General features: G+C 38.8%; 2 protein-coding genes across 5 annotated transcripts in view; one reads left to right on the forward strand and one right to left on the reverse strand.

The window, feature by feature from the left end:
* Positions 1-764: 764 nt before the first annotated feature.
* On the forward strand, positions 765-3,654 carry LOC105835958 (serine-aspartate repeat-containing protein C). Its single transcript, XM_012679651.3, has 3 exons — positions 765-1,089; positions 1,526-1,798; positions 2,608-3,654. Exons 1-3 carry the CDS (start codon positions 940-942, stop codon positions 3,067-3,069), a joined length of 885 nt encoding a protein of 294 aa, XP_012535105.1. The 5' UTR covers positions 765-939; the 3' UTR covers positions 3,070-3,654.
* A 158-nt stretch (positions 3,655-3,812) lies between these two features.
* Positions 3,813-22,047, reverse strand: part of LOC105835957 (zinc finger protein ZFPM1) — a 217,271-nt gene continuing 199,036 nt past the window's right edge. For 3 of the 4 annotated variants that reach the window (XM_036287774.1, XM_012679648.3, XM_036287772.1), the window contains 8 exons: positions 13,621-13,874; positions 12,485-12,854; positions 11,186-11,738; positions 10,424-10,683; positions 9,592-9,991; positions 8,438-8,696; positions 7,335-7,568; positions 3,813-7,065 (listed from right to left, as the gene is read on the reverse strand). In XM_036287774.1, the coding sequence (XP_036143667.1) occupies positions 6,604-7,065; positions 7,335-7,568; positions 8,438-8,696; positions 9,592-9,991; positions 10,424-10,683; positions 11,186-11,738; positions 12,485-12,854; positions 13,621-13,874 (2,792 nt within the window). In that variant the 3' untranslated portion in view covers positions 3,813-6,603. Of the gene's footprint in view, positions 7,066-7,334; positions 7,569-8,437; positions 8,697-9,591; positions 9,992-10,423; positions 10,684-11,185; positions 11,739-12,484; positions 12,855-13,620; positions 13,875-14,426; positions 16,034-22,047 lie in introns of those variants that run through there. The other variant, XM_036287773.1, reaches the window with a different exon arrangement.

Raw genomic sequence — 22,047 nt, forward strand, 5'->3', positions numbered from 1 at the left:
TGCATAAGCGCATAAGCATATACATAAAGAAATTGATTGGTCTACAAGCACTTACATAAGGAAATAGATCAATCGAATTCCTTATGCATATGCTTTTGCGCTTATGCAAGTTGTGTGGATATACCATTATGCCATAAGGAATTAACCAATCATATTCGATTATTTTTCTTATATTCGTTTATATAATTGGTTAATTTCTTATGGCATATAGCTTACTACACCTATTGTAGATCCGGGCTAATGAATTGATAAAGCTTATCGCACGCAGCGACCATGGACGGAATTCATAGTCCGTTCTTAAATTCAAGAATTGTCTTAAGTCTAGCTTGGAGCAGACCTGAGACTTACTTAACCAATGAAATAACAGCATTGACGTCTCAAGATCGTGCTTAAGGCCGGTATTCATAGTCGGGTTTTATATTTAAGATCATCTTAAGTACTGTCTTAAGATGCCATCAACCAATCACAGAGCCGTATTAGCATCTTAAGACATTGCTTGAGACGATCTTGAAATAAGATTTGACTATGGCCGGTATTCATAGTCGGGTCTTATATTTAAGATCATCTTAAGTACTGTTTTAAGATGCCATCAACCAATCACAGAGCCGTATTAGCATCTTAAGACATTGCTTGAGACGATCTTGAAATAAGATTTGACTATGAATACCGGCCTATGAATACCGGCCCATGATTTTGTAGTCTATGAAAAGGCGCTTTTACCCTTCCTTTTCTTCCTCCTTGACATCCCTCGAGATGGCGTTAGGTAGCATCCGCAGTTGATGCAAAGTTGGAGTTTACCACTTGATGGCTGCTTGTCGACCTTGTCCGAGCCTTCTCGTGTTGTAATTTGGCGTCAGTGTGTCATAAATGTTTCAATTACGTTTATACATTGATCATATGTGAATTATTTGCTTGATTGGATATTATTTCAAGTTGGAAATGGCCGCAATTCTACGTGTAAAACGCAAGACCGCCGATTCGCCACAAGAGTCGTTGGTAATTGCGTGTAAACGCCAGAAAACTGAGTGCTCTGATTCTACTCCAAATACGCAACTTGTCGCCGAATTTGCCGGCACACTCACAGATCCCGTAAGTACCCAGTGACTTTTACATCCTGTTAACGCGTTAGTGACTCAAACAAATTTTCTCCTATATACAAATTCTAATAGGCAAGAATCCATTACCTTTTTTATCAGGTCAGGCTAGTTGTAGGTTAATCGTTAGCAGTTAAAAGAATATTCTAAAATGTGTACTGAAAACTTTTCTCTTTCATTAAAAAAAATTTCATTTTGCAAAATAAAGAAAAAAAGAGATCCTCCGAAAAATTTAAAAAGGTCCGTTTAATATTAAATATATATAATTTAGAATTATTACATTATTTTTATTTTTAAGAAACATTTAATAAGAAACCATAATAACAAATTGAAAAATTAGAAATTATTAAATTTTTATATTATTAAAAATATTAATATTGTCAAAACATAAGGAATAAAAAATTGTAAAACATGTTTAATATTGGTTTCAGACAAAAGATGTTGTGGAGTGCATAGCTGATCTTTTGCCTAAAGTGGAAAGTCGTGAAGCCGGTGTCAAGAGAGCATTCAACGATAATTATGCTGAATGCATCCCGAAAAAGCTCTCTAAAAGTACTGAAACAAATTTGGCAGAAAGGTACAAAGTTATCCAGTGGTCATCTTTGAATGAAGAGAAAAATTACACGTTGGAGGATAAATACATGACACTCATAGACGTGGAGGATTGCTGGAGTACTAATGCACTTTATCTTACGGATAAAGAGGCAAGTAGAAATCAAAATTTTTTATTTGAAAAATTATTTACTGATATTTGAAGTGTATATGTTGAAACAAAGGAAATATTAAAATTTATTACATTAACAATGAAACATGTGGCAGAGATAAATAAGATCCATAAAAGTAAAAGAAAGTCTTTCAAATAGAAAAGTAGATAGGAATTTTATTATAAATAATTAGAGAAATTATGAACATTAAAAAAATACTTTTATATAGATTTTTTTACTTGTTTTTCTGCTGTACTTGTTTCATTTTTATATATAACAGATAAAATAAAATAATATCAACACCTAGATAATACACTACTTATTTTATTAATGAGAATTATTATTCTTTGGTAGAATATCTTATTCAAGTAATTATACAAGTGATATTATGTAGAAATTTTTTTTCAAACTATTTTTAAAGTGTTTTCTGTTCTTACAAAACTAAGTAAAATTACAAATTTTAACATTTCTTCCGATTGATATAATTGATTTGAATATCGAGTCATTGTGAGCAGTTAATAAAAACACTAAATAACAAAGTAAAAAAACAGATGTTTCTCTTGGATTATTTGCTAGAAAAATAATATAACATTGCAAAGATGACTATTTAAACATTATATAACCTTTCAAACATTTAAAAATCATTGCAAACCTTATTTTGTGTATTTATTCTTTCTTTTATACAAAATAATTTTTTGCAATGTATAAACTGAATTAAAATTAAACCACATTTGAATGAAATATGTAACACACATAAGATGTGTATATAAAATGTATAAACAGAGATATATGGTAAATATGTTTTTCAGGATATCGAGGATTATGAGTACGATTTATATTACGCAAAAACCAATGATGATGACATTGTATGGTTAAAGAATGAAAATTTATGGGTAATGCAGCCAGAATGCCCCAATGTTGAATCTGAAGATGATGCTGACTCCGAGGACTCCAATGCAGAATCACATTGGAAAAACGATTATCCTGATACGGATCCTGATAATTCATCAGATCATGATTCTGATTCTGATAATTTTGATAATTTTGATAATTTTGAAGATAATGACGATTCCGATTCCGAAATTGACTCGGATACTTGTAGAAGAGGTAGACGTGGCCATTTATTCCCGGATGATGAGCTCTGTTATACGTATAAAACGACCTCGTCAGATAGGTTATCATCGAGTGATGAAGATTTCAAAAATGATCCAGAAATATCACATGATGAAGAAGTGTCAAACGATGAAGAAATATCCAGTGATGAAGTATAAAATTAAAAAGTATTAAACTAGATGGAATAGATGATGAGAAAATGGAAAATGTACAGGAAGGTTAATACATTGTCAATAAGTATGAAAACGTATGATTGTAAAAAGATTTTTGCCAATTGTTGAAACTTCAGAATGAATTAGAAACATGAACAATTTTAATTAAAACGTACCTTCGCATATTTTTAGATAATTTGTATATATAAAATACCTTGTTGAATACATACTTTGTAATAAACGTTCTTTTAGTACATACATTTTAATTTTTCCTATTTTCGCTTTTCTTGCAAAAGAAACGAATTGTAAATGGCATGGTTTTATTTTTATATTATTTATTACAGACTTTTCTATAGAAATGTGTGTGTGTGTGTGTGTGTGTGTGTGTGTGTCTGTATGTGTAAAATGTTTTATGTGTGCTTATGTGTAAAAATTGTCTATCAAAATAAAAACGATAAAAGTAATAAACCTAGAGATGAGGAGATCGATCACGCAAATATTAACAAAGAAGTTCGGTTTGTTGTAAAATTTTGATCCAATTAAATCTTGTGGTTTTACATGAATTAAAAGAAAGAAACCATTGACTAAAGTTATAAAAGATTGAAAAAAGAAATTTATGAAGACGGTTTTGACTAGTTCGCGAAAGAATCCGTGCGCGTTTGTTTTCGGTAAAAAATTAAGCACGATCGATCTGCAGAAGGATGTTGTGGGATATACCTGTGTTATCAAAGAAAGAAATTTACTCGTCATCATGGATATGGCATGTAATGATATACACCAGATTTATAGCGTATTATAACAAGTTGTTGGAACAGTTGTGTGGTTTACAAATTTTTTCGCGCACACGCACGCACACACACACACACACGCACACACACACACACACACACACAGGCGCACATTCAACTCCTGATTAACAACGTAACATTCAACAAAAGGTCTCGCAGTTCGAAGAAAATTACCTCAAAGTCTGTAATGATTGGGGGTAGAAGGAAGGGAGTAAATCTGGTCGATGTGACGAGATTACTTTTCTCTTACAAGAGATCCTCCTCGCGCGCATTGAAGCCTCTCTCGCCCTCGTGGTATTCGCCGCGCGGACAGTGATCGGCACATTTTCTTGTTTTTTTTTCCGTTTTAATTAATTAGTGAGCTCGTCGTATGATATGAGTAGTACATTGCGTATACACGTAACACTGGCCTTAATTCTAATTTATGTTACATTCGCACACGCTTTGCGATGAGGGGGATGTGCTCGTTCCGCTTCGCGAGCACGTTTTTGATTTTAGGATGCACGGGACCGAGTGCGCCGATAAAAATCCAAATGATAACGCCGATAAGCGAGAGAGGCATTTGGAGATATTTTTATCATGTTATTGCATTCGTTGCAATATGCATAATTATATACAAGATATATCTCAATAGGTCTGTAAATATCTTTATAAAATTTTAGGAGTTCTCGATGAATTAGAGGACTTCATTCTTCTTTGATCATTATTTAAATAAGCATATTAAATTTATGAAATTGTTTGTTATTAAAAATAAATATAGATTCTAAAGATTGAGCTTAATAAATGAAAAAGTTAAATAAATTTTACTAGATTCCTGATGTGACCTATAAAACTGAACTCGTGTCACTTCGAAGTATTTGATATTAAATATTAAAAATATTAAGAATGTTAAATTTTATCCTTTCATGTTTCAATTATCTTTTTTTTTAATGTGACAAATGAATAATAATCAACAAGGAAATTTTCTTTAAGATAACTTTCATTATGAATAGATATCTCGCTGTAAACTTTCACACTTTATGGCGTAGTCTGTTAAATGCATATTAAATTCCCTCAATGGATATTTATCGACGCAATCACGTAATTATTTATTCGCGGGCGCGATTTTCGCGGACATGCGTAACCATTTCTTTATTTATATATATAATATATATTAAATGTCATACATTGCGCAACGTAACTTAGCAGATTCACAAGCTGAGATTGGTATCATTCATCAAGATCGCTTACTACCGCGCTCCGTAATACTCTACTCGCCTACTGTACAACATTTTACATTCATCGTATTCGTTCGTAATGTCGATTATTAACGCTACGAGATTATTGGAGAGTCATGAGATTGCACAGCAACGCCCGGATCGATCGATCATGCTGGCGTCAAATTCAGTCGTCTTCTTTCTCCACTTTGCCTTTCGTCGATTTTCTTATGTACAGGACGACGCGACGCGACGCGAGACGTCGATTCTTGCCAACACTCTCAAAAATTGCTTCAAGAGAATGGTATGACGTGACGATCGTCAAGATCATTTGCAAACAGAATCGTTTATACATTATAAAACACACTGATATATAATATATTTTTAGATATAACTTATTTATGTCGCAATGCTTTTTTATTTGTAAAACAGAAAATTAATTCTCTAATCTGTAACTAAACAACAATCGAAGAGTAAATAATAAAGAAAAGAAAAATAGAACATAAGGGAAACAAATAATTACAGATTATATTATTTTTTACACCAGATTAAATAAGGTAATTAGAAAAAAGAGATAAACAGTAGTAAAAAAAACTTATCGCAAAAGATCGAGATTAAAGCTTGTTTCTTAAATTAACTTTGTTAGATTTTACTTTATTATCATATGTATAGATTATGTTTATTAATATGTCTAACTGTGTGTTAGATTTGAATCTGTTTGCAAATCTTTTCTGCAAGCTCGTCCAATCACGCGTATGATTCCTAATTATACAATGTTATATGTATATGTATATATATTACAATTATGTATTATATTTCAAAAAAACACTTTAAAAATACTTGAAAATATTTATAGTGCAATTCGAAATGATATAATACAATTGTAATAAATATATATATATATATGTATGCGTGAGTGTATATATATTTACATATAGATATCTTCGACTTATAAGTACAAACAATTCCCTGGGTCAACAAAAATCACACAACATAATATTCAACTAAGAAGTCCAATAGTCATTTATTATTATTATTATTATTATTATTATGTATAAACTGGCAACAATAAAGTCTATACAGTCCCCATTTTAATCTGTTATTTTTGTCTCTCACACGTTTCGCCTTTCTCACTTCTTTTTTACTGGACCTCTCTAAAAAAAATGCAACATTCACAGAAGTAAACTTCAGGTTTAATTTCGATAAATATTCTCAGAATTAATTAAATTAATTTGATCGAATATAACAAGAAAAAAATACTCTATACATAATTATATAGAAAAAATTCTGTCGAAACAAAGTTATTTGTATTTTTACTACAGAATTTTACAATTATTTAAAATACAATGTCTTCACTTCTTTACCTGATGAAATACGAAATATCCCAATATACGAACGGAAAAATCTCAGAGATTACTCCCGAATTATCATTCCTAATTATCATTCCTAATTATCTCAAAGTATTTCTCACAGAAGAAAAGTACAAGGAGAGTCTTTCCGAGAGAAAGGGAACGAATGGCGGAGGAGCCGCGTGTCGTTGCAACTTCTTCGGAGATTTAGAGCACCGACGCCTCGGTCCTGCCGGTCGGCGGCGTCGTAGGATGGCCGCTGGCGGCGTTATTGTTGTTGTTGTTATTGTTGTTGTTATTATTGCTTGCCTCGCCGGCGTGGCTCGAGCAGTAGAACTTCTTGTGGGCGATGAAGGTGCTTAGGTAGTTGAAGCTGATGTCGCAGGAGCGGCAGTAGCGCGGCCCACTCTTGCTGGGGTCCAGGCTCTCATCTGGTGGCGGCGTGTCCTCGCGCTCCTGCTTCACCTGCTTGTTGGCGATCGCTGATGCCAACGGCGTCGGCGCTGACGGCGGTGGCGGTGGTGGTGGCGGCTGCGGGCTCTTTCTCATGTCCGTTTTGCCGTTCACCTGAATCTCGATGGGGATCTCCTCCGGAGTCGTGGAGGCCGCGGGCTCCGGCGTCGGCAGCGTTGCCTCGTCGTCCAGCACGCACGTTATATAATTCTCTTCCTAAGTCAAAGAACGTAAGTCATAAAAAACGAAGTCATGTCCTAAATATTTTTTAAAAGAAAAAAAAGGACATAACTTAAATGTTTTTACAAAAATGCACGATTTATTTAAAAACTACTTCGTTCCTGGATTTGAAAATTTTCAAAATAAAAAATTTAAGATCGGATTTTCAGAAATTGAATCATTCGTTCTAATTAGTTATTGACAGAAGTAAAGAATACGACATAATAAGACTCGAGAGCAGCAAAAAAAAAAAGAGAAAAATCTACCTGTAAATCAGTGCCACGCTTCTCGAAGTGCATCCTAATGTGGGTTCTCATGCCGCGTAGAGTGTTACCCTTGTAACGACAGATCGTGCACCGGAAGGCTTTGACGCCCTGATGGGCGTCCATGTGACGCTGGGCAGCGCCGGCCGTGGGACTGACGGCGCCGCAGACCGGACATCTCCAGCCGCCGGTCGCACCACTGGCGCAGGTATGATTGCTACCGGGTTCCATCACCGCCTGCAATAAACCATTATGTCTCATTACCTCTCATTTTTTTTCACAGATTCGTGAATTACACGTTTAAAAAAATTTAACTATTTCTGACTCTTCTTGTAATTAGTTTTCTAATTGTACACTACAATTAATAAATTTGTTAGTCGTGCTTACAACTTGTCGAATGTCACGCATGTATCTTACGAGATTCTAAAGGAGACTGCCGCTGCAGCCTCAGTTCATTTGTAGGACTAGAAATGACGTTACACTTTTTGGAAAGTCACTTTTTTAGAGCAATATCGCTTATCGAAAAAAATCTCCAGAAAGATCAAACTATCTAATTAAACTTAGTTAATCCTGAAATAGGTACGTGAGCGGTGTTCATAGCACTATTTTATTTAGAGACAATATCTTTCCAATTTTTATCTGCACTCCTAATCTTCTTATAACGTCATGATCACTTAACGATTGTAGGTGATTCCTTATCATATTTCTGTGGTGTACGCTTTTTATAATTTACACTGTACGAGATCTACAGTGAAAACGCCGGTTTCGAACGGCTTAATTAGACAGATTTTGGGGGAAGGGGGAGCAAGATAGCTTGGTGGTTTGTTATTACGATCAAATAAAAGTTAGATGTTTTCTAATTGGTTGGATTTGAATGTGCATCTTCGGGACAAAAACAGATGCACAACTCTTTGCACCATGATCATTATTCCTAATTGTTTTCAAACTACTTCTTTAAAGTCTTCTTTAAGATCTTTCTTTAAAATTCTGTAAGATTCTCTTAAATGTTGCTGCCTTTTAAACCTCTTAAACAAATTTCTCAGATATTTTTTAAGCATCTTTAAAATTTAGTTCCTTAAAATTTCTTTGCGCTGTTCAGACCCTACCTTGCACTTAGAACATCGCGCGTGATGTTCCTGAGGTTCGGGCCTCTTGGGACAGTAGAACGCCTGATGAGCGACCAGATTGTCTATGGAAGCGAACTTGATACCGCACGCGGCGCAGATGAGCTGGACCAGTGGCGGCGAGGGCGTGCCGGGAGGCGGTGGACTGTTGCTCACCGTCGTCTCCCTCGCCTGGCAGTAGTGTTTCTTATGAGCGACAAAGTTTTCGTGTCGGCAAAAAACGATATTGCATTCTTTGCACCTGTGAGAATAAACAACCTCATAATTTCAAGAATATAATCTCAAAAATTAAGAAAAGTTATTTAAAGGTGACAATTTAAGAAATAAACAAAAAGAATTCTAAAAATCCAGAAATATTTTTAAAGTGAGGTCTTTGAAAACCTACATTTTCAAGGACTAAAATTTATACGCATAAAGATTTAAAAGACGATTGGACATCTAATCTAATTTCTAAAAGCCATGTTGAATATTAATATATTAAAAATTTATAATACTTATATATCATCAAGGCTAATATAATCAATTATTATAGTTAATTAATTGCAATAAAACATTTTATATATTAAATGATTGAATTTTTGTTTTCCTAAAATAATAATTAATTAAAAAATATGATAAGTATAATCACAATTTATTTAATCGATTATTGAAACAATTCAAACACTGTTTAAAAAAAAGTAATCGTTAATCCTTAATTTTTAATATTTCAAAAATTATATTTATAATTTTTACGAATAATTACAAATGTGTTAAAGAATGTGTTTATTATATTAAAAAGATATTCAAATCAATATTAGATTCATAAATTATTTTACTTATTAATTAGATTAGATAATGTTATATTCAACTATGTCATATATCATATAACGCTATAAATTAGTAATTAATGGTTTGTGTAGTGACAATTAATTATTAATTTTTCCAGCAGTAATTATCAATCAATTAATCACAATTACTAGTAACAATTTATTTCAATTGATTTACCTTAATTATTGATTAAATATTTAACTGATTAAAGTCTAAAAACTATTTCGAAGTAGTCCAAAAATTTTAATTATTTATAATTTGACTAAATTTTTAGTCGTAATTATTAATGCATAAATCATTTATTTAAAATTTTTTCGAACACTGCTTACCTGGAGACGCCCTGCTTGACAAGCACTCCGGGAACAGGGGGCGGTGGCAGTTCAGCAAGTCTCAGGGCGAGTTCCGTGGGCGGGGGTGGCGCGACGGCGGTTTGAGCCGGACCGATGGATCTCGTTCTAGGGCTGCCGCTGCCTCTAGACCTGGGACTGCCGGGAGGTGGCTGCAGAGACGATGGCACCGGCGACATCCTGTTCTCCTTCTCGTCCTGATGCACCGGCGACCTGCGTATGCTGAGATCGAGGGGCGCCGAAGCGGACGGTGACGTGGATGCCGACGCGACCACCGACGCCGGCGTCGAGGGCTTATTCGCCGCCCTCAGGACGGCCGGCGGCTCCACCACGGTGTTTTGTGCCGAAGAAGCGAGGCCCCTCGTCATTGGCTGAAGGGAACCTGAAAATGAACATCGTGTTATGAGGAATACCATTCATTAATCTGTTTAATAATTACAAAGAAAATTTCTTTAATTTTTTCTTAGAATTTGTCTTCAAAATCAGAGGATAATATGCTTTTATAAAATTTTACTAAATTAAATTTTAAGTTTCATCAAATTTTATTGAATTAAATCAAATTTTTCATCAAAATTTTCCTAAATTTTGCGAAAATTGTGATAAAATTCTTCGAAATCTATATTGTCTCACAATTATCGAGATTTTAAAGTAAATTCTAAAAGAAAATTCTGCCTACATCTACTTGATTTTGAAATCATATTTTTGTACACATATGTTTTTAGCGACGTTTATGTTGTTTTTTAATAGAAAGTTGAAAAGCTTTTACTTCTTCTGAAAAACATTTTACGGAAGGGTTGAAATTAAATATTGATACCGTTTGGCAAAAGGAAGCACGCTGTGTCGGGGGCTGGAAGTGCCGGCGCGGCGAGGACGCTCGCGCCGCGGAATAACGAATACGGCACGATGAGAATGGGGTTGGTAGGCAACGCCAGGCACGGCTGCGGGGGTGGTGAATCACCAGGACTCGAACTGGTCGGCGGCGACGCCTTCACCGAGGATGCAGGCGTTACCGTCGGCGTTGGCAACGTGTCCTTCACCACGTGCCTCGTGCTGCAATAATGCGTTTTGTGCGCCCTACAACAGATTAAATTAAATCTTTATTTTTATTAGACATATAATAAATAATAAATTATTATAGTTTTTAAAGCAGTTAAAAAATCATAAATTTATAACTCGTTTTTTATTTTAAATTTAAGTTTATTTTTAAAATTAGGTTTATAATTTATTATTTATTTTAAAAATCTACTATGTAAAAAAATTTAGGATCTCTAAAATTTTGAATTATTACAAATTAAGTAACATGTAACTAAAGAATTTATAAAAATTAAAAAAAATCGGAAACTTTAATTTTATTTTAAAAATTATTCTTACAACTTAATTTACATATAGTCGTAAAGATTTCTTTTTTAAGCATATACATTATTTCATTTTTAAATCTATAATTTTATTTTATATAGAATTTTTCACAGTCTCTCAATTTTAATTCTAAAAAATAATTATAAAATTCAACTTCTAAATTTCAACTTCTATTTTTACAAAAAAATATTTTTCCCTATAATAATCGCATTCTACTCACCTGTACGTTTTCAAGGAGCTAAATCGAATGTCGCAATTCCGACAATATCTCTCAGCTTCTTCGTTGAGGGAACCGTTAGCCGCGGTGGTTTGACCGGCCCCGACCTGGTTGGCGGTCGTGGAGTTCGGGTTCGCCATCACCGCTGCCGCCGCCGCCGCCGCCGCTGCCACCGCTGCCGACGACGACGACGACGAGGGTATCGTCGGCGGTGCCGGCGAGGCCGCGTGCATACGCATATGGCGATTCAGGGACACCTTCTTGTCAGCGCTGTAGGAGCAGTGCGGGCACGCGTACGCCTTCCGTGCTTCGAACTTGCCGCCGGTCTTACCGCCACCGCCGCCACCGTCGTCATCCTCGTCGTTCGCCGCGTCCTCGTCCACGCGCGGCCGATGAGCGCAGTAGAAGGTGCGATGGGCCTCGAGAGTGCTCGCCGAGCTAAACCGGATACCGCACGGTGGACAGATCAGGGCGGTCGGCGGAGGTCTGGCTGGCTCCACCGTGATCGTCTCCTTGCCGTCGGTTGGCAGGACGAACAGACGACCTGACGCGATCGCTGAAGAAATCAATTCGGTGATCATCAACCATTAATGACCTGTTCTGAGTAAGAGTCTGTACTTGCTAGCTTATTCCCTAATAGCACAAAACATTGGCGCAATATTTATTGTATCGATTTTTCAATATTTGAAAGTATTGTAAATGTAACATGCTCAATATTAATCCAATATTGTGAAGTGGACCGTGCTTCATCTTATTTAGCTAATTTGTCTAAGCAGCGTTATTATTGATTCCATATTGGTTTAACAATGTTAAATCATTCAATTTTTCATATTGGACATTAATTGCATTCTAATTTATATTACAATGCATTGTATTACAATATTCCTAATTTCTAATTAATCAATATCTTATGGCCAATATTGACGTTACATTGAGAAACATTGAGAAAACATTGGTCAATGCACTCTCAATATAATAACCAATGCCAATATGAATCACTGCGAATGTATTTTGCTACTACTAGGGTTTTTTTCGATTCTACGATTTTTTGTCCTTTTGAATTTTAAAGGGTTTAATCTCACCCAGATCTCGATTAAGAGCTAAAAAAAGAAAAAAGAGAAACCACATCCAAGCAAATTTCCAAAATCAACCCTTCGGTATTTGTCATAGTAATCTGTATTTTCTTGCAGTTATACTGGGACTAAAATTTCTGTTGGTCCGTAGCTTCTCAACTATTTTACGCATCACCGAATGAAGGTGTGTGGTGGCACGACGTGGTGAACGATCCTAGATTCTACTCACCGTTCTGCAGTCCGGCCGGAAGCGGCGGCGTCGGGTTCGGCGGCGACGTGTTCTCCGGCTTCACGGTAAGGGCGGCGACGGCGGCGGGCCGCAGGGCGGGATCCGTCGCCAGACTAGTATTAAGTCTCAGTCTTGGTGTTGCCTCGTCGTCGGGCCGTATCCTCTTGGTCTCCCCTGGGGCGATCGAGTCCTCCGAGTCCCTGCGACAGGCGGAGTCCCGCCTCTTCACGGCGGTGGACGACAACGAGGAGGACGGCCTCGGTTGGCACTCGTCCTCCTTAGCCGCCTGCTCCTCGTCGACTTCCTTGGGACTCGACTCCCGCGTCTGCACGGTCCTGGACGGCGCATGGCGGTCTCTTATGACTCTAGCCTATATGTACAAGGGATAATTGTTTTTTTTTATATGTATTTTTCAGTAAAAGATTAAATTTTAATCAAAAACGTTTCTAAAACTTGTGAATTTATAAGATCATGATTAGATGAAATTCCCTTAGTAGCACAATAGTAGTACAAATAGTAAAAAAAAATTCACACAAAAATTATCATTAGGTACAAGAACTACCTTAACCAAGAAATTATTGTGTTTTTTTAATCCCAAATATGTGTTTAATGTTTAAGCAAAATTGAAGCACACAATTCAACAGTATTATTAAAAAATGTTATTAAAATTCCAAATGTGCGAGGCATGTGTGAAATATATTGTGACGCAAATATGAACCGACTATAGACGTTTCACAAGTCTTCAAACATTTTGACCTGAAGTCGCACTACCGAAAATAATACAAAGAAAAAGAAAATCGGTTTATCATGTCTATTGTGCCCGAAAAAAGTGACAGAAGAATTGTATAGAACGCTGTTCGCCCAGGCCTTCGGCTGTCTACTTATATATTTATATGCGTAATTACGAAAAGTTTATATTTTAATGTATCCCTAATTTGTGGCAATTTATGATTAAGAGTGTAGATATCTTTGGACTTCATTCCAAAGATATTTCAAACATCCTCTTGTAATTTTTGACACATTAATTCTAAGACTTCAAATTATTTTTTAAAGCAAAGGAAATTTTCAATTTTGTCGAAAACTTTACAGCGTAAAATAATCCCTTAAATTACTTGAAGCTAATGGATTTAACGCACCTCGATGTCCTCGGTGAGATTAACCAGGCGCTTCCTCGTGTCCTCCGAGAGCACGCTGAGTCGCAGCCTGATGTCCTCGCTGGCAGAAGAGCTGGTCGAGGATGACGCGGGGTTGAGTCGTGGAGGGGGCGGCAAACTTGAGTCCTCCTCGACCACCGGTGGTGCAATCGGGCTCGATACCGCCGATCCGCCGCCGTCCACGCCGCTGCTCACCGACGGGGTCTTCTCCGAGTCGCTCCACTCCTCATCCTCCCCTGGAAACAAAACAGAGGTACTCGTCAATCGACCTTTTCAAGTAAAACGATAGCAGGAAATTGGATGCCGTAAGAATTTTTATTGTTATAATTTAAATTACCCCGTTATAATTAATTTCAGCTTTCATTTTGAAAGTGCATTCAAAGCAAAAAATTGTTATAATTGCAAGGACCTGAGAAAGATTTTATTCCATACTTTCTTCTTTGTAGAAGAGAATGTAGAAGAATAAAAACAATTTCCAAGAACTATAAACAATTTTAAGATTACAACAAAATAGTCGTTCCGAATTGAATTTTTAATCGTCCGAAGTTTCGGGAGATCCCATCCCTTGGGGAAACTTTACAACATTAAAGAGATTCGCATTCAGTCCCGACAATAGAACAAATCACAAATCTGTAATTTACAAGGTCTAAACTCCTTGAACCGCGCGATCGTTCAAAAATAACTACAAATCATGGATTTATCTCACTGTTATCCTCAAGGTTTTCGTTCGACTTCTGCAAAATTCAAAATTACAGGATTTAAGCTATCAACAACACAGGCGACGGTACATTTCTTCAGGAACCCCCAGCGTCGCTGGTATGTGGCTCGCGAGACGACCATAACTAGACGTCGCAGGACCGAAGGGAGGCTGGACGAGGTGTCGAGATGAGCGAGAAACTGTTCTCTCCGGCTGTCTCTGGGTGCCTAATGGGCACTCGGTGCAGCGGCCCTTCGCGTACCCTACGTTCCCTACTCTCTCGCCGGCTCGGTCTATCCCCCGTCCAGCACAACCACCAATTGCACCCTTCGCACGCCGCCTCTCATCCCCCACCTCGGGGGTCGCGCGCCCGGTTTGCTCGCGCGCAGTCTGTCGAATAGTTCAGTGTCTAAGGGCTGGTCCCGGCGAGCGTGTGCGATGGACCATTGATAGCGGGTTTAATTCTGAGGACCGCGCCGGAAAGCCAGGGCTGTCGTCACCGACAATCGAAGGAGCCTCTGATTCTGCCGGAATTGATCCCGATCACGAATTAATTAGAAATTTAAAACAGCATCTGAATAATAAACGTATACGATATTCCGTTAAGAACAAACGTTCGAAGAAAAATCGATATCGTCGCTGAAGAGAAAATTCAAGGGTCCGATCAAACAAAGATTGCGTTTCTTTAGCACGAACAACCTGATGTCACTTCACGATTTTCTAGGAATTCTTTTCTATTTCTGGTTCATCGTCGCTAGGGTTCGAAGCTCGAGAATTACCCGGATGTTTTCATTGCCCTCTCGGGCGAAGTAGCGGAGAGAAGAGGGACTCGAAGAGAGAGAGAGAAAGAGAGAGAGAGAGAGAGAGAGAGAGAGAGAGAGAGAGATGCCTGGGGAGATTGAGCGAAAGGGTTGCAGAGCGCGCCTCGCGAGCTATCCCGCGCTGCCATCTCCACACTCGGGTCGTGTTCCTTCTTCTCTCTGCTTCTCTGTAAATAAGCGGTCATCGATGGATCGGCCGTGGCGTGGAATGGCGTGGCAGGGCACGGCGTGGCACAGCCTCCCTTTTTCTCTCCTCCACGGTCTATTTCCGTCCCTCTCGGGGATCGCGCGATCGCGAGCCTTAATTGCGCGGCCATGCATATATACGCTCGCCAGCGACGACGTCTGCGAGAGTTCATACGCGACCCTCATCCGCTTCTTCTTCTTCTTCGTCTTCTTCTTTTTCCTCTCTACTATGTGATCTGAGATGTACGATTAGAGAGACGAGAGGTGTATGGTGGAGAGAAGGCCGCGGATAGATCTCTCTATCTTATGATTGAAGCGAGAGGTGTGCACGATAGAGGCTGCAGATAAGCCCTCTTATCTCGCACGGTTGGTTTCCTTTTCCTCCCCCGGGGTTCTATTATCGGGCGGGAGATCCCGAGATGATCTCCGAGTGTGGATTGAACTCTCGCGATCGGCTCGGAGAGATCCGAGGATCCGGGCGCTCGATAATTCCGTCGCGTCCGAAAATTCAAGGGTACAATGGCCGTACCGGACTTCGCAACAGCGCCCGAATTTCAGGATCTGAAGGATCTCGTCCGTCCTCTCCCGAAAACGTTAGGGAATATTCGCAACGCTAAATACATTAGATAGACTCTTGGAGCTTGGAAATAGAATCGTCTTCGAAAAACGCGGAGTAAATCCTGAGAAAATATCTTCTTAAAAAAAAAAAAAATCCCCCTAATATATTTCTGTTCTAATATCTCCACGATCAATGAAAAATTCAATCTCCGGGGACTCGGAGCACTCTTAATTGCGCGTGCCTGCACATTGCATACATGTTATTTCAGGCCATGAAAGGGGGCTGTGCGCCTCGACAGCACCTTCACGACCACCACCTTCACGAGCGTCCAACCACCAACACCACCGTCGCGCGACGCCTGGTAGGGGTGCAATATATCTCGAAGAGGTGGCGGGACAGGGAGGGAGGAGGGGAGGGAAAGGCAACAACACGGCCGCCATTAACATATCCGCGGCCTGATAAGCCTTTCTCGGAACCGATACCGCCGCGCCCGTGTACACCTTCGGCCCCCGCTTTATGCAAGAAGCGAACAATCTCGCGGCGACTCCGGCGTCGCGCTGAAGAACGGAGCCGGAAGCTCGTACTTTCGATCCCGCCACACCACCACCATCACCACCACACGTTCTTCCGATATATATATTTCGTCCCCGCGCTCTAATGAGCCTCAAATTCCGGCCGATTTATCGGCGCTCCGTCGCGCGACCGATGCGTCACGCGACGATAAGTCCAGTCCGATATCTTATTGCTTCAAATTCTCGATTTGAAATTTTAATTCGCAGTTTTGGAAGTTATTTGAAATGTTGCAGCACTGAATCAGTGAACTTTTTATCTTTCGAAAAAATTCTGTTTGCTTTTCTCGGGAAAACAAAATTATTCAACAAATAGAAAAAGATTGACGAAAATACATCACCTTGTAACTCAGAGATTTTTAAGTTTTAAAAGTTTTAAAAGTTTAAACTATTTTTAAGTTTTTTTCATAATAACAATATTTTTCCTTCCTTGTGTAATTTTTTCATACTTATTTGTACCATTAATTTTTTTAAATAAAGATTTTTTTATAAAGATTGAAAAAGTGAACAAAAATGGTAGAAAATAGGTTTCTATATATCACTAATTAAACTTTTAAACATATTTCAAAAATTATAGAATTTTTACAAACTTATAGAGGAAGCGTATTTGATAAATTTGATAAATAATTTTTACATTGTATTAAACGCTAATCAATTATCAATATTATAAATCAGTGACTGTAACAAATAATTAATAATTAACGATTAATCTTTCAATCAGCAGGAATTAATTATTTTTAATTAATTGACTAAGTTAATTAATACAATTACACATAACAATTTGTTTCAATTAATTCGTTTTATTAATTAAACATTTAATTGTCAAAAATTAAATTAAGAAGTTTTAATCGTTTATTATAATCAAGAATTATATTTTTAATCGTAATTATTAATAGATTAAATTTTATTCAACGCTGCTCGAGTGTAGTAAGACATCATTGGCTGTAATTTTCAAATAATTAAATGGAAAATAGCGATTGAACTTTTAAGTTCCAACTTAAAAGCGGGATCGATCTCTTCCTAATAGAATCATATTCGCCTTGTTAACTCGTCAAGGAATGAGTGCGCGATCACAAGGACAGGATCCTGGTACATCGCGTGCATCTTCCCCCCGCGCTCCGTCGCGAAGGGAATGACAGCGAGATCAAATCGCATCCGCGCGCGGACCGCGGGGCAAAGGCCGTTAATTTAACGAAGCGAAGATCGATAAAACAATCAGAGACGCGTACACGACGCCAGACGTACGTACGCTTGAGGAGTCGCGCGGGCGCACGTGATGCGCCGGTAAATCATCGCGCCGCGTTCCGTGACCGAGGAGGGCACGCGTGCCGCGAGAGCGCCGCGCGATGCAAAAGCGTCCGCTCGTTAAGGTAATAAGTAGGTATGCGGGGCATTTATTATATCGCGCTCCAAACCTTTCCTTCCTTTCCTCCTTTCGCGTATTAGCCTCAGTCACGGTCGATGTCGTTCGTTAATAAATTTTGAGAAATCGACCGTCAAACGTAACCGAACGCAACGGATTTCATCCCTCAAGTGGGATTTCTCTCGGTCTAACGGTTCCTGACGCAATTATTTTCCTCTCAGCCCATGAAAAAAGAATATTGCACCCGTCGCCGAATAATCACTAGGGTTGTACTTTTGACAAATTCGGACATTTGAGAAACTTAGAAGGAATTTAAATCTTCGAAGTTAACTTCAAAGCTTCGCGAAGCTTCCATCTTTCAAAGTTCGAAATTAACTTAAAAGGTTCAAAGCTTTGAGGTTCGAAGTTAAACTCGAAAGCTTCGAAGCTTCGAATATTCCAAATTGTCAGAAGTAACAGTCCCAATAATCACCAGTGAACGAGTATTTAGAAAAAAATTTTAACATCACAAGATTTTAAAATAAGAAATTTCAAATTAATTGATACATATTTTTTAGCTCCAATTATCATACAGATTTGATTATCATGTTTTTCTACTCGATAATGTAATTACATTGAGTCGTATTATGTATTTGTTCATTGACCGTTGATCTTACTCGGGGAAGATGTTACATTGTCATCGCAATCACATCCGGTGGAGGGAGCCCACGACTTGCACGACACCCGGTGTACACCCGGTACACCCACGTACAACTATCGCCGACGTGAGTCCTCCTCCGGGAGAGGAGAAGGACTCGCAGGCGGCGTAGGACGGTAGCAGCTTCATCGGCGCTATGCAAATAGGATCCTGATCGTGACGCGGGTAGGCAAACACGCGACGTACAGGTAACAGGCAGCGGGACGACGGGGCCCGGCTGAGTGAGTCTTCTGTCCCCTCCCCCTTCGCCCTTTCCTTGTCTCCTCCTTCTCCTTCTCCACCTTCTGCCCCCGGCGAACTCCTCCCTTCTCTCTCTCTCTCTCTCTCTCTCCCCATTGATTCGCATTACGGATCGTGCGCCTTTTCACGACCCACGAGGTCGAACCGCTCGCCATTCGTATAACGCCGTTCCGCGTCCATTCGCTTTGTCCCTCTTCCTCCTCCATCCGTCTCCACCCCGCCGCTCGCACCCCTTACACGCTGCAACGTGAAGATATGCTAATGCACCCGGTCCCCGATCGTGACACCGCGGCCGCTAAGTGAGAGCTCAACTCGCGAACCTTCGGGAAGGTGGCGAACGAAGAGGGAGAGGGGAGAAGGTGGTGGCAGCTCCCCCCCCCCTCCCGCATGTACGACTTCCGGAGGGGCAGCGAGGGGGAGGCCTCCGCTCCTCGCCCGATCGAGCGATCGACGTGTCCGTCCTTCGTGGAATATCGGATCGAACGCACGGTGCAGTCGCGGGACTTTAATTACGAATGGAACGGCAATCGATCGTGTATCGTTGCGGGGGTATTTTTAACGGAACGGCGTAAGTGAGAAACAGGCGAGGACTTGAGAAACAGAACAGAGTTATCGGTTATCTCGGATAGTCGCGCCATTCCTTTCGGCGGCTCTTGAAGTAACACGCGTAAGGAATCGAATCGGACAACGCTTTAAAAAGAACTGCGATTATTCTGAGATGTCGAAATACATAATACATTTTTGTATTCAGTGTGAACCACAGAGATTCATAATTATTTCACTTTAAATGTTATCATGTAATTCGGATTTGATAGGGCTGTTACTTTTAACAATTTCGAATATTCGAAGCTTCGAATCTTCAAAGTTAACTTCGTAGGCTTGAAGCTCTAAAATTTTTTCAAAGTTAAATTTAAAGTTAAGTTATATCTTTAAAAGCTTAAAGCTCCAAGGCTTGAAGTTAACTTCGAAGGTTTCAAGTTTAAAATTTGTTCGACTTTGAAGCTTCAAATATTTGAAGTCAACAACTGAATAAAGTGTTAAACGTTATAATAGATAAACTACAAGTGTACGTAATTTCACGTTTAAAAAGTTAAAAATTCAAAGTTTAAAAAAATAAAAAAGTATGTAAGTCAATGCTACAATATACCTTGAACGTTACAAAATGCTCAAAAGTAAAAATGCTTTACAACAAATGTCAGTTGCTGTGTATTAGCGTTTTAGCGCCACCGCATAACTTATACGGGCTATTAAACAAATGGTTCCAGTAATCACTAGAATTCCTCTTCTGATGACAAAGTTATTACTTTCTGCTCTACGATTTTCAACTTCAAAAATTCCAGTATCAAACCTAGTGACTAGTGAATTTTGATAATTTCATGCTTCGAGAATTGCGGCGTTTCACAATTCAGTCAGAAAGTCGAGGACTCATAAAATTGCATCACTTCGAAATCCTGACGGGTCAAAAATTTTCGCGCAAAAAATGCAATCCAATATTTTATAATTTTTTTCTTCGGAATGCATTTAGAAATACCTCCCGAAGAGGCGGGCGTCATAAACTCTCGACCAACTGAGAGAGCCTCCCCAGTCGCAGTCTCTCGCGAGTCAGATACGTAACAGCTTTATTGTGTCGATCGATACTTCGGATCGGTGCTCGTGAGTACACGAGAGGTGTATTCGTCCACCGACTCTCTGCGGTCGCCAGCCGTCTCTTCTGGGAAGCTCGGATCACGTCTTGGAGCGCATTATTCATGCCGGACGAGGCCTGCTTCGTCGCCACCTCCGCCTTCGTATGCCTGGCGTTTACGCCTCCTCCTCTATACACCTTTTCCATCTACTTGACCGTAGGGACAGCGATCATAGTAATTATCCTAAAGGACGACGATAAGTCCGATATCCCGCGCTGATAACGTCGCCGTTTCGACTTTCCACATTTACCACTTAATCACGATCAGACTGCTGTGTAATCCGTGAGGTGTGTCGTGTCGGGTAATTGTTGTTAACCTTTAATAAATAGAGGGTATTCGGGGGGTTTCCCTCTTGATCCTAGGTACACGATTAGAACGTAGAGATAATTGTGACAATCAAGAGTGTTTGAATATTAGTTAAACCAATGTTATTCACGAATGAGGAATAATAAGTCTTTTTCTGTCAAAATTTAATCCAGTTTCACTTATTATCAAAACATATCTTAAATTTCAAGAAAAAAGGAGTTGTGTTTTTAGAAATGCCCATATTAATTCGAAATTTTCTAATACACAATTACACAGTGTTCCTCTTCTTGTTCTCCAACTTTAAGAAAATTTAATAATAATTTCATTATAGTTTATCACAATATTTATATCTTTTTTATTTTCTTCGACTGGTTTTAAAACAATGAGTAACAGTTTGTAACAAAGTTTAGATAACTATATTGTGATTATAATTAATCCAACTATAATTATTTAACTATAAATCTAAAATTTATTCAAGTTTCGGTATCTTAAATTTTAGGAACGGTATAGCAGTAGTATAATTTTTAAAAAAATTTAGTATGAGAGAAAAATATTAATATACCAATCTATTAAAAAAATGTTTAAATACACTGGATTATTCCTTTCTATCTTCTTCATTTTTAAGATAAAAGATTTCACGATAGTATGATTTATGTGTAATCGCACTGTATATTTAAGTCTCTTTTATCTTCCACGACCAGTTCTACCGTAAAACAAACAATTATCTACCAGTCATCAATTTCGAAGACCTCCGTACAATTTCGAGGGGTCGTCGATATGCTAATCGTACGACTATATCGGGACAACGCGGGACATTGTCTTTATCCGAAATTACCGGCACTACAACGTATCCAGTCGGTTGATCGAACACACACTCCTCCCCCACCCTCTCTATCTCTCTAATTTGTTTGCCCATCATGAACACCATCCATCCGGACGATCTCCCCTTTCCCCCTCCCCCTCGCGCTCTTCTCGCTGGGAGATTTTTTTTTTCTTCATTTTCTCTTCCCTTAACACGACCGGTCTTATAATATCGAGACTGGTCGGGCTAATCTCCTGGCACCCGATCGCAGAGTGGCGATTAGGCTCGACTAGGATTAGAGCCCGTTGGTCTCTCCCTCTTCCATCCGGAGCGCCTTCCATCTCCCACAGACCGCTTCAGGAATGCAATTTCACTCAGAGCTCGAGTCGGCCCTCTCTATCGGTACTCTCTCGGTATAAATTCCCTTCCCGTTGTCTCACCGATCGCTTCATCCTGCCCACGTCCGTGAATTCCCGAACGTTTG

The sequence above is a fragment of the Monomorium pharaonis genome, chromosome 5, assembly GCF_013373865.1.
Source record: "Monomorium pharaonis isolate MP-MQ-018 chromosome 5, ASM1337386v2, whole genome shotgun sequence".
Lineage (NCBI taxonomy): Eukaryota > Metazoa > Arthropoda > Insecta > Hymenoptera > Formicidae > Monomorium > Monomorium pharaonis.